The 13074-nt window shown below is 46.8% G+C and overlaps 1 protein-coding gene across 1 annotated transcript in view; it reads left to right on the top strand.

Moving 5' to 3' along the window:
* Positions 1-516: 516 nt before the first annotated feature.
* Positions 517-13074, top strand: part of LOC119390981 (uncharacterized) — a 31256-nt gene continuing 18698 nt past the window's right edge. Inside the window, exons 1-2 of the mRNA XM_037658688.2 lie at positions 517-733; positions 3409-3777. Of these exons, the coding sequence (XP_037514616.1) occupies positions 596-733; positions 3409-3777 (507 nt within the window). The 5' untranslated portion in view covers positions 517-595. The remainder of the gene's footprint in view (positions 734-3408; positions 3778-13074) is intronic.

A 13074-nucleotide genomic window follows, 5' to 3' on the forward strand; every position in this document is an offset into this window, starting at 1 on the left:
TACCTATTCTCCATCTGCGAAAATTTATGACCAAGTACGAGAGCACACGTGCCGCATAAAAGTCGTTCTGCCAGAAGGGTTAGCCTTCAACTAATCCACGCGCTTCCTCTTTCAATGTGGCTTTTCGCTCTTATCTGCAGTTCACGCGCATTGGGAAAATGCGAGGACCGTCGGCCTATCTCGGAAGCAATCACTACCAGCGAAGATATAACCAGCGCTGTGAAAAAAAGGAACCCTGCGTTTGTGTGAACAAATTAGCCATATTAGAAAGATATGTGCGTCACTGTCTAGCTCACGCAGCGAGGAAGTTCGAAGGGCGAGGGCCGCTTCCCGCTCGCCGCCATAGCGGGCGGACGGAAGAGGCGCGGACTCCGGCGTCGGGGCCACTCCAGGGTCCGGTGATCGCCGACCGCCATCGTCCCCTTCCCTGGGGCCGAAGTAGGTTAGTGTGCTGCCATGGCTCGGAGAAAGGGCTCTCGGTCACGTGGTAGGCGCGCTATAAGAAGCCTGTCTCGGCGGGCGGTCGCGCGTCTCTGGCGGACACGCTACCCGCAGCAGCATCAGCAACAGCTCCTACCGCGCGTGAGAGGCAGTCATGCCGAGCAGCAGCCTCCTGGGAAGCCGCCGGCCGGCCGAGGTCACTGGCACCCATCGGGGTCAGTGCGCTTGGGCGGCTTGGACGGTGCTCCTCCTCGTGATCATGGTCTCTGCCGTACGGGCAGCCCCGACCACGGTGAGTCCTGCACATTTCCTTACATCACTCATTGTGCGTGTAGTGCGCGCGGAAGACGTCGAGTGGGTGCTCTATGGAGCCTAATGGCGTCAACGCTCGATGGCTGGCTTACCGCCTTCGTGAACAAGTGCGTCAAGAGTAGCCGGAGCAAATTACTTTCACCGCTCTGGACTCGAAGAAGAGTGTTTGTGTGTTGGTGCGCTCGAAATCTGTCTAGAAGCAGCAATCCCGGCTCGTCATCTGGGTCCTATGCCCAGCGTCACTTTTCTAGCGTATTCCCTTGGTTCGCAGCGTCCATCGTGGATTTGCTTGATTGTGCCGGTGACGCAGGCTCACTCAGCGTGATCACTGCGTTTACACACTCCTGTTGTCGTCGTCGCGGAAAAGCGTGTTCGGCGGCACTTTCTCGAACGATCGGCACGGGGACAATGCGCGCTGATCGATGAGGCATGTTTTTTTGGAGACACAGCGAGGATTGCGCTTCTCCAGTCCACCGACTGTTTTGGGGTCGCATCCTTCGGGCTTGATTGACGTCTCCAGCGCCTGCTTCTTCCGTGCCGCCTCATCGTTATGGCATCGATGAACGGAGCGACGGAGAACTTGGCCACAGTGTCGCCGAGCGTGCGTCGTATAGACTGTCAGGGTTTATTTATAGCGTCGTGATGTCGCCAAGAATCTCCTCCAGTGGGCAGTTTTTCTTGCTTGTACGAAAATTATATCTAGACTCTGATTTTACATTGTCTGTCAATAGAACGCTTTATTCATTTTGTGGCGTCGAAGATATCAACATGTTACTCTTTTCTCAAAAGTCGTACTAGTGCGCACAACAGCGATTCGTAATGCACTTGTTCTTTTTCATATATGCGACGGCATTTTCTATTTTGGGGAAGAGTAGGTCGAGCTGTGAGGAATGCGTTTCGTACTATGTCTCCGAAGGAAGAATGGGCCTTGGGCCGCATTTCGGCAGCTTATGCTCAGTAAATCGATATTCTGGTACAGTCCTGAGTTTACTTTTGACATCTGTCCTCCGAAATACTATACCAAAATATAACGAGTGTTTTTTTTTTCGTGGCTGCGCATCATCATGGTCTTGTTTTGATGCATTTGCAGTTTGTCTTTCATCATAGCAGCTTCTCCGAGCTTTCAGAAGAGCGCCTATGTTTCATTGCGCTTCTGCCGACGTTGTTTGTGTGTTTAGTTATTTTTTATGAACATCGTTATTCAAAAGGTGGAGGGGAGTGACACTGAACGTCAACAAAAAGCAATGAAATAGGCAGTAGGTTTAGGTATATACCGAAAGAAAAGCTGCTAGCATTTTATTTTAGCCAATCACAGATTAAGAAGAATATATGAACTTAAATCAGATCACAATAAAGAATAAAAGCCGCTTACACAGTGCCAGGTAGTTCATACTCCAGGCAACGTTATCTGATCTTGAAACAATGTTTGCGTAAATGTCGGTCCAAGTGTTTCTATTTTTGGGATGTATGGAATAGGAAAGATGTTTTCGCGTTACAAAAAAAAAAAAAATAGTGCGCAAGCTCTGATGATAATCCATATGGTGAGACAAGTACTATTCCTTCCGAGTCCTGTCTTGCGGTGAAGCCAGTAAAGCACTATCCTTATTGAATTAACATGCCTGTCACTTGATAGTTTGAAAAAGAGGGATCGCGGGAGATCAGAATGCATTAAGGTAAAAAGGTGGGTGAGTTGGACATACTTGAAAAGCCCGCTTTAAAACGACGGCGAACACGCACAAAAAGGACACAGGACGAGCGCTTTCTAACCAACACGCGTCCTGTGTCCTTTTCCTGCGTGTTCTCTGTTGTTATTGCTCTGGCTTTTCAAGAGTGCTCAGAATGTCAATCTTTGGGCAAACGATGTGTTCTGAGTTCTGGCTATGCATTGTTTCCATGTGCGTCCTTTGAATTGCCGTCCAAGCATTAAGATGAAATTGCTGGGCAGCTTCTCGCACGACATTTCGCGTCCTAGGACTTCGCACGTGTCGCGCGAGGTGTCCAAAGTGCGGGAAATACTACCTGATGTTAATTACTTCAATAGATTTGCTTACGCGGGCTCACATGCTCAGATGCCTAAGCTGTTGCCATTCACGCCTAAGCGCAGTGGGCCCTGGCAAATTATTTGCGATGCCGCGCTAGAGTCCACAAATAGGAAGAACTAGCAGATATTAAACTTGAAAGGGGTGTCCTCAGGCATTCTCAAGGGCCTTAAGAGATCCACAGCAAACACTGGAGAACAACGCTTAAAACGCTGTGGTTTTTCGCATCAGTTGCCGTCACAGGACCGCCGCAAAGCTTTGCTTCTTGAAGCCTCCGTTAATGTGGGAGCCTTGGCTGCAACACAGGTTAACATTGCACATGCTTTAAAACAATTTCAAATAAGGGTTAAAGAAGCAAGCTAATGAATGACCTAGAATAAACGCGCAAAATCATGAGGGAAGTCGCAAAGTTCGCTTGCTGAAATTTTCACGCTAGATGATATTCTCACGCGTGCTGTAGCGGCAAGGTTTGAGCATTTCTTCTCAGCACAGCTCGTTGACTCATTCATTTCCATACCCTACGGGAAAAAATACAGCTTTTGTATAAGAAACCAGTGAAACGCTCCGCACGTGAGGCAGCACTAAGTGTCCCGTTCTGGACCTCAATAACGCGCAGCCGGAGCCTGCCTCTACGGACAGTGTCAACGTGACGGCAGTGGCGACTCCGGTGGCGACAACCGAAGTCAACGGCACCGGCAGCGGTGGAGGAGGCGAGACGGGCTTCTCGTGCGAGGGCCGCATTTTCGGCTATTACGGAGACCCGGGCAACTGCTCGCTGTTCCACTACTGCGAGCCGTTCGCCGACCCTGAGAACAACCAGTTCGTGCTGCACGCCGCCTACCTGTGCCCCAACGACACTGTGTTCAACCAGCTGAGCCTGACGTGCGCCTACGCTCACGAAGCGCTGCCGTGCCGCCGCGCACCCGAGTACTACTACATCAACTCGCACGTTGTACCTGCAGACAGCAGCCAGGACAGCACGCAGGTGAGTCCACGGTTACCGCGGGGAGCAGGAACGTTGCTCGGGACAGCGGGTGGCATGCAGCACCGCTGAGGTCCCTTCGCGCTCTCGCAGGCCTACTCGACCTTTGTCATACTTTTTGTAGTGAGAACGGCTCTGCGATATGGGTCATGTTATCCAAAATCGACTCGATGTGTTTTTTCACGTAGGATATTGCATTATTTCTCTAGGTCAACGTGATGCCAGTATGTTGCTTGGTATGCCCGATATAGTAATACATTATGATGAGGCTGCAGCAGCCTGAACGTGCTCGAAGACGTAAAATCTAAGTGGCAACTATTCACTCCGATGCTTGCGCTATCCGTCGGAATGTGAAGCGATGAGTGCAATGTGGTGCTTCGAAGTTAAGTGGTCGGGTGAGGTTACATAAGCTGTCATAGCACAGAACCTCCGCTGAATCTTCCGCTAACGACCTCGTGACCAGTGCTTAGCAAAAGTTCAACAAGGACGCGATCGAAAAGATCTAGTGTGTGAACACGCATCACTCGGTAGCTCGTTAAGCACGCAATTCATCGTGCCCGATAGTACTTTCTTCAGTTCTCATAAGACATACCATGCTCGTCATAATCGCTGCAAAATCTTCGATTTGCTGGCTCTAATGGTCTGTCAATCAAACTCCAGAAAATGTGACCTCTTACCTGTTATCGTCGCATGTGTTTAGTTTATAAATGCACTTTTTTTCAACAAAAATCCTCATACCCTTTTCCCGGCAGGTTCCACATATCATGCGCTTTTCCGCGCAAATAGGGAACCGTGCTTTTCCATGACATTCAATTGTACCGAGCTTTGTACCGTAATACAATTTATTTGCATGCGTACTGCGATGTGTGCACGCTAGGATGATAAGACTCGTTCCACGTTTCTCACGGCCAATACGTAAACAATCAAACTGCCTAAACTACCGCTGTTGGTCGCAGGAATGTTTCAATTTATTCGACATAAATTCGGGCAATAAAATACATATACTCCTCTATTAAAACCCTTCTTGATTTATCCGCCATTATACAGGTTCTTCGTTAAAAAATGCTGCGCAGCTGCAAGTGCAGGATAGGGCGTTCTACGTGACACGTTGGTCCGTGTCACGTACAGCCACAGCCTGGTGCAACATGTGCTCAATGCTTATGCGTCCATTCTGCCCTCTAGGTTTCAGAGAAGGCCAAGCACTACGGTTCGTTTCTAAAGGCGGAGTAAATGCTAGTGCACTCTGATATTCATTAGGCGCGAGAGTCATGCACGAAAGACACGTCGCTAAATATCTTCTTAGTTTCCGGCCTCATAGTTCTGACAAACGTAATCTTGGTGCATGTAGCGTTTTTTTTTTTCTTTTTTTTTTGCCCTCTATTACAAGCTCACGGTAAATCATTTACTGCGCGTGTCGGCTGGCGTTCCAAGAGACCGGTTTAAGGCGGAAGTGCACGCCTGGTATCGTGTCTAATAGTCTTGGCACGACCACCATTCTTTCGGGATACAGCTGCGTTAAAACTTACAATAATGAGTAACCTTAAAGACCTTTATGTCACCCTCAAATCGTGCTCTGTTAATGACCTTCACCATTCTAGATTATTCAAGGTCGGCACAGGAAACTTTTGGCTTGCGTACGGGGAGCTCGCAGCTGGCAACTGTAAACCATGAGCCATGCTGGCGAGATCTGACACCTGAGCAAGTATCTTAATTCCAGGTCATTCGACCTACAGTTGCTTGCAACAGTGAGCCTCTCGCAAGAAAAGCTCGTGAACATCTCGCAGAAACATAAAATAAGTGAGCACTTAACGTAGGTAAGAGCGATTAGTCCATAAATCAACAGATGTGTCGTTATGAGTGAGTGAGCTTCAATCGCACAGGTGAGTAAGCGTACTCTCTATCAAGCACTGCAGATTGGGCAAGCTTGTGCATTATAATGTCGCACTGCTATAGAGCAGCTCGGTTCGAGCATAAAGGAAAGAGACAATGGCAAAGAAGGAAATGACAGGCAACAAGATGAGCGCTAACATCATCATCATTATGTAAACATCATCCATATCAAGGCAGCGCACAAGAAACGTTTAGATCACCCTGTCGTTGCGGTAACCATGAAAAGTGGTCAGGTAGCCAAATTGTCTCGACCTTTCTATGGGGAAACTTTACGAAGAGAAGAAACATGTTAATATATCGTGAAGATTATGCGCAACATATTTCGCAGGACCACTTAGCATGTATGAATTCTACTCGATGGCCCGGTAAAAATTTATCTGAGAACAACAGAGACAATCCATAAGCAAACAGCAATTTATCACAGAAGTTCGTGTGCTAACTTTTATCTGTGAACTTCTATGCAAGCGTCGAATGTCGCACAAGGGTGACGCAAAAAAATCAAACAATTCCGCCCGTAAAACACGAACGTTAAGGTACTAGAAAACATGGACTGCTACAACTGCAGAAATCATGTATTGAATAGCTTTCTCTCACTATCTCACCTTAGAAAAGTCACTATGAAAATTTTAAGCTAGTGACTAAATGAAGCTGCCTACCAGAAATAAAAAAGATTTGCCTGGTAGTTCTGTTAGTTGAATGTTTATTATTTCCTCAGAATGGATCACCTCGATCTTTCTGCCCGCCTCATAGTGCGCTAGCTTTCACCTGCAGTGCTCAAATGAGTGAAGCGAGGGAAGAAAGCGCCATGTCCACTCCTTTGATCCACATCTCATCACCTCCGCTGAAGCAGTTTCACAGGGTTACGTCCCGCTTTAAGTCACTTTTGAATTTACGATTTGCACGAACGCACTTTGGCGTGGTCTTCCCTGTGTGACATCCGAATAAACGAATAAATCAATAAATAACCATGACAATGCGCGCCCACGGAGTTGAAAAAATCTTTTTAACTATTTTGTACAGAGAAATTATTCGCAATTAGAAACGAAAGCACATATATGAACTTTTTAACATTGTCTCCAGGGTAGTGTCCGTTTGAATGCACGTTTGCCAGTGCATGAATTAAAGGCTACTGAACAAACAATGGACAAACTAACGAAAATCTTCATACTCTACTCGGAAGACGCGAATTTTCGGATAAACAGAGTTTATTTTGCGTATTTTTGGACAGTTCGCTGTATTTTTGGTGGATTGTCATGGCGCGGCGACTGCACGCGAGCGCGAGCCGTGACGTCACATTCTCCCAGGCGCATGCAGGGTGCATGTGTTCCTGTCCTCGGCTTCTCCCTCTCTCCTTGCATCCCACTCTCCGCCCTCCACAAAGCCCGGATGGCTTACCACAGCCGGGAACATTGTTCGCTGCCGGTGCTCTTCGTATAGTAATCTTGGGAACCGTAGTGGAAGCTGAGCGGGTTGAGAGACGCGGGCGACGGCTGGCATTGCTGGTATGCCCGTTTCAGGTGTAGGTAACGTCAACAAACGACCCCCCCCTCTAGTTTTCGGCGCGGCCGCCAGACGCGCAGTTTGTGAAAAACGCATTAAATTCATTTCTCCCTCTAGTTTCTGCCTGAAATAAAAGTAGTTTCTATCGATTGCAGCACGCAATCTTTGAATTTGGCTGAAAATCTTGGCGGAAATAATTTTGTACAGTATCCCTTTAAGGTTACCTGTTGATTCCCCCGACGTATGTTTGACTTCAACACTCAACTACTCAAAGACATCGACAACCGCGCTATTGGGGAACTTGAGGATCACTAAAATATCTATATTTCCTGAAAAAAATACAAATAAGCCCCAAAAAACGCCACAAGCGACTCGGCGAAAAAAGAAGCCCAAATCCGCTTATTATAAGCGGAACTGGCAGCTCTGCCCAGGCGCCATGGTGTTTCGGTGTGAATGGTTTTTCTATCAGGTGAGACTGAAAAGGGACGAGCGCATGCTGCGACAGAAAGCGCTAGAAAAAACCGTAACTTGGCATCTATCCCGAGCAAAAGTCGTCGAATGACTTCGACAAACTAACCTTTCTTCAAGTTATTCAGCAGTGAAATTAAATGTTTGATTGGATATCGTACGCATATTTAACGGGTTAGCATCTATCAATCTCCAAACCCTTGAAGCAACCACATTCATATTGCACCATTGAAGTTCTGGAGAGCAAAAAATCCCGCTGAACGAGCACAGCTTTTGTGGTGTCTCCCTTCTTCTAATCTGCCGTTTTCGCCACCTTGTCTCGGTTACGTGAAAGTATTCCATAACCTACCATAAATTCATCGAACGCAGATACGAGTATCGCATTCAACGGCGGTGTTTTTTTTTTTTCAAGATGACTGGCATATGCTTTCGAGACTTAAAGTTGTAAATGTTCGTCATCGTAATCACCACCGTGTAAAACAGACAGTTCGCGTGTGCGCACAGAAATGGAAAATCAGCCCTGTGGACTGCTAGCATGCATCACGCGCTTCAGAGACAACTAATCATCCCCCGAGCCTTTGTTTAAGCTTTGCATGCAAGTCGAATCCATAATGCGCGATGTGGCCTACATGCGCGCAGTTACTAAGCAAAGGGAGCAGGTATGGGAGCAGGTCGCTACGACTGAGGAAGCTGTAACTCCTTTCAATTTCACGGAAAGTGCACTTATATTCATTTTCTAACTCTAAAGCTATTGTGCGGACAAACTCAATTGAACGGGGTTATGTTTTCGGTGCACCCTGGCTTATCAAGGATGGCGAAGGGGAGCACTGAATGTGTAGTTTCGTGAAGTGCTGACTTTGTTACACCGGAGAAAGGTCTAGGGTAAAAGGCTTCAAGCGAGGAGAAATCACGGAGCAGGGAATGTCGTTTCCGCAAATGGACTTCTCTTCAGGACATAGATTAGTCGCGAAGTAAACACGCACACACACCCCCAAGGGAGGAACACTACGACCGGACGAGTGTCCGCTCGTCCAGTCGTTGTGTGTCTCCCTTTTTACGTGGGTTTTTATTTCGCGGCTAAACTATGTCATTAAATACCACCTAGGACAGCAAACAGTCTTGTTGAAAGGACTTGTTTGCGTCAGGACGCCCTTTCTAAGCAGCAGTAGTTGTAGGAGATGAAAGGCGCTTGTTTCGGCAGCCCACAAGGGAGCACGGTCGCCGAGAGGAGGGAAGCGAAAGGCCACCCACTCGAGAAATGAGCACCCACAACGCCGAGCCGCGGTACCTCTCTTCCCAATAAAACTACCGACGGATGCCCAACGGCACTGGGAATCGTACCCAGTACCCCCGGGACTTGTGGCGGAAGTTCTAACTATTCGACCACAGCTATGGTCCTTCGCTGGCAGCATGTTCCATGTCCGCCTTGCTCGCTCTACCTTAACTTTGCATCAGGCTGGTGCGCATAAGATGCTTAAAGTCACAGCGCAAGTACATAAGCTCTGTTAAAAGTCAGTGCGTTCTCTATATTTAGAAGTACTTACCATGCTTCGTGTGTACATCAGAAGAACGTCTTGTATTTTCCATTACAAGAATATTTGTCATTTGTTACGACACTGCGCCTTCAGCTGCTTTGCTATGTTTGGGCTTTTCACAAACGCACCAGCGTAGAAATCTTGTTGCGAGCTGAGAGACATCGACACAAGCAGCAACATATTTGTACAGTGTCACTTTTGTTCGCATCTGTCAGGCACAAGACAGTTTCACTTTTAAAAGCTAACTCACGCAAATTTCCGCCCTGTGTCGGCTTGGTACACGACCTACGTAGTTTTTCCTTTCCGCTATTTCTGTTCCGAGTGACCGTTGCCAGTAAGCTCCCCAGATATACCGCCCAAAGTAATTAAAGGATTCGCAACCGCGCCTAATGTTGTCCGAAAGTAGTGGTCACGGCGACGAATAGGTTGCTTGTGTTGAGGCAGGTAGGCTACTTGCCTCACTGGTGCATAACTGTTCGAGTTACACGGTATAAAAGGCCAGCACTGACGTTGTAAACGCTTCGTATGATAGCGCTGTGGTTACTTGTAAGCACGGTGCCCGCAGACGAGGCGCCAAGAAGAATAAAAAAACACATAAGCACATAAAAATGTTGGTCCTGTAGGTCGTGTCTTTATAAGAGAATCCCTGGGTGATGACAATGCTATCCACATTATTTTTGTTTTAGCCCTTTGCGTCTCGTTTGGAGACGCCACTCGCTTTTGCCATATCTTTGCTCGTTCGGCAAGAAAGGGACGACGAACACCGGGCTAATGGTGAACTAAACATCCTTGTTACATAAAGTTCCCTCTGTCACTTGTGGCTAAAATGTTTTGTTACACACGATCGCTCTCGTGAAGGAAGTACCGTGTTTAACGAAACGTTGGACGGGAGGTGCTTGGGCAGGAATTGCGGAATATTTTTTTTTTACCTTTGTAGGAATGCTTGCTGCCAGCAGATAACTGTAGGACATAATTTTAGAAGGTCGTTGAATTCGATTTATGAAGAAATATAGCGTGACTTACTCTAGAATATTTAGATAATTATTTACGTTTTAACTGCATTTGATTGTTATAAAATACGCTGTACGTTACTCTGGCACTTCCACTTGCTTTCAGTTTGGTCTCTAGAACCTTGGGATCAAATAATTTAAAGTTCACACAGTTCCCGACAGCCCACGATAATGCGTTTCGGGAAGGGTTAGTATCGTGTATTCCACGGCACCATTATTGACCCTGTTTTACCAACTGCTTCAAAAGCTTCTCTGCTGGATATGCTGATTACAGTTCATAATCTTCAAATGTAACGCTTCATTTTTTGCTTAGACCGCATCATTCGACGTAATAGAATAATCCAAGTGATGCAGTTATTTATGCCTCATTTGCGTGCAAAAGCGCCAAAATATCAATTAGACTGGTGCGGAAAAATCTGCGCGAGCAGTCGGAAGACAAGCACACTGTAGATACTGATCTCCGCCATTCAAGCTTCTTGCTGTAAACAGAAAACGGCAAATCTCGTAGCCAGAGCCACAAAAAAAATACGGAATAACGGAAGCTTTACTGTCGTTCCCAAAGCGGAACGTCAGATCATTTGTTATGAAATACAAGTGTCTTAACTAAAGAAGACATAATCACATTTACAGAAGGAAAGAGACCCCGTGCAAAGGTGTCAGAAACTTTGCGAATCCTATCCGCACAATCTATCACGTGACGCTTATATAGTTCGGGCGCTAATAAAGCATACCATATTTACAACGTCTTGCTGTACTACTGTAATGTCGTGACGACATGGTGGTGGTCACGATATCATTCATGTAGTTCATGATACAGTTCATGTAGCGGTTCGCGTATGTATAATTTTCCTTCACTGTGCTGACGTGTGACACAAGGTTCACGAGGTCGATAAAGCATTACACTCGCAAGACAGTACTTGGGCATTTTGGCTTCGGCTACTCCTTTCTCCAAGTCGTTATTATTCTCCATCTACAAAGATTGTTCTACGTTCAAGCTTTACGTATATGTAATATTAATTTATTTATTTATTTATTTATTTATTTATTTATTTATTTATTTATTTATTTATTTATTTATTTATTTACACTTACATAATGCATCCGCTATTGCAGGTGTGTGCATCAAATGCAGACAGCGAGTCACGATCCGGTAATTCACGAATACGTTTCGTTGGAAAGGATTGCAATGTTCAACTCTTGAGGGAAAAAAACTGTTTATACAAAACAATGATTGTTAGAAATGTTGGAAGACTTAGTTTGCGAGAACTAAGGATCAGCATTAGTACATTTGTCTATGAAACGTGAGGCGGTACGAGTTAACTAGACAGTGCAAAAGCATTAAGCATTCAGTGTGGCGATGTGTTTACAAAGGGCTATAGGACTATAAAGCTTAGAGGAAGGCGAAAAAAACCTAAGCACCTCAAGTACGAACTGCCATTCTGTGTGTTGTGTTTATTGGCTCTTTTCTGCTCGTTTCATGTCTTTGTCTGCCCTTTTCGTGCCTGTTCTTTCGTTGTTTTTCTTGCGATTCTCCATTTTCTGCTCTATCGTCTCCTTTCCTGGTTTCGCCTTTTCGTAAAAAAAGGCGAAAATTTCGTAACAAAATGTTCGTAAGGGAATAGGTTAGCCATTATTGACTGCGGACATATCACTAGCCGAGCCAGTACACCAACTGCAAATCCACTTAATGCGATATAGAATCTGTGAATCCTGCCTTGGTTCATTTGTGGGAATTTCACCTCGGCCCTCATGAAAACGCGTGCTTTTCGAAGGTTTCGTGCAAGATCCGTGTAGGGCTGAATTGATTGCTGTCACACCAAAAAATGTTGGAGCCAAGTTGGTATTTGTTCATCATGAACGAAAGTATCGCGTTCAGACACGGATGCCATAGTAGAAATGATCGGCGTTCCTATGGTCTAGTTCTCTTCTCTCGGTTTCCCGTCTAACCATCTTCCACGTTGATTATCATACTGTAGCCGGCAACTGCAGCGATCTTCGTCGGTGTATCCTGCTTTCCTTTTGTTGTTCAAGGCATACCGACACCAGAGATACAAATGCTACGTGCACTGCTTCGTGTGCAGGAATCCTATTGTGGGTCAAAAGGTTTCAACGACAGGGTGCTCTCCGGCTTCTTCAGCACCTTTGATGCATGCACGCACAAAGACGTGAGCTACTGAAGCAGTGGAAAGGCAATCGCAGGCGGGGATTCCCCGTGAGTGGGCCGCGGAGAGGACGATATACTTCGCTGCCGTTCACCTCTCCGTACGCGTAATTCTCGCGACAGGCAGCGGCACGCATCACAAAGGACCGTCTTCCTCGACGGCGCGGCCCGTTTAGCCGCCGACGTCGGCGAGCCAGTGCACGCGGAAAACGTGACTGCGCCTATTTCGAGCGAGCCGAGATTGGCAGCGGCGGCCGATGGCTGGGGCCGGCGTGCCCGATAGGAAACCAGTTCCCCGTGTCGAGCAGGAAAAACAAACAGGCGTCACCCGTGCGTCGGCATTAGGGCGCTGCACGCTTCACTGCATTCTCCTCGAGGGCTTTCGGCAGGACCACGCTGCAGTGAACTCAGCTGACGCACAACGGGTCTCCGCACTTCTCGACGGTTCCCCTTCTGCGCAAAGATGCCCGGAGAGACAGACCCTTGAGGTGGCAATGTGCACGGGACAGTTTTTAACACCCACAATCAGTGCAAATGCAATAGCGAATAGCCAATCGTTCCTGGCTCGAAACCGTCACCCTATCCATATTGTTGAGAAAATGTAGGTGGTTCGCTTTCTCTTCTCTGACAGCGCTACAAACACAAACTGCTTATTCAGCTTAGATTAATAAGTTCATGTAACTGAACCCATTTATTTAATCCCACATAAAGTTTCTATCTCACTTGAAGAACTGAC

Source organism: Rhipicephalus sanguineus, chromosome 4 (assembly GCF_013339695.2).
Source record: "Rhipicephalus sanguineus isolate Rsan-2018 chromosome 4, BIME_Rsan_1.4, whole genome shotgun sequence".
Lineage (NCBI taxonomy): Eukaryota > Metazoa > Arthropoda > Arachnida > Ixodida > Ixodidae > Rhipicephalus > Rhipicephalus sanguineus.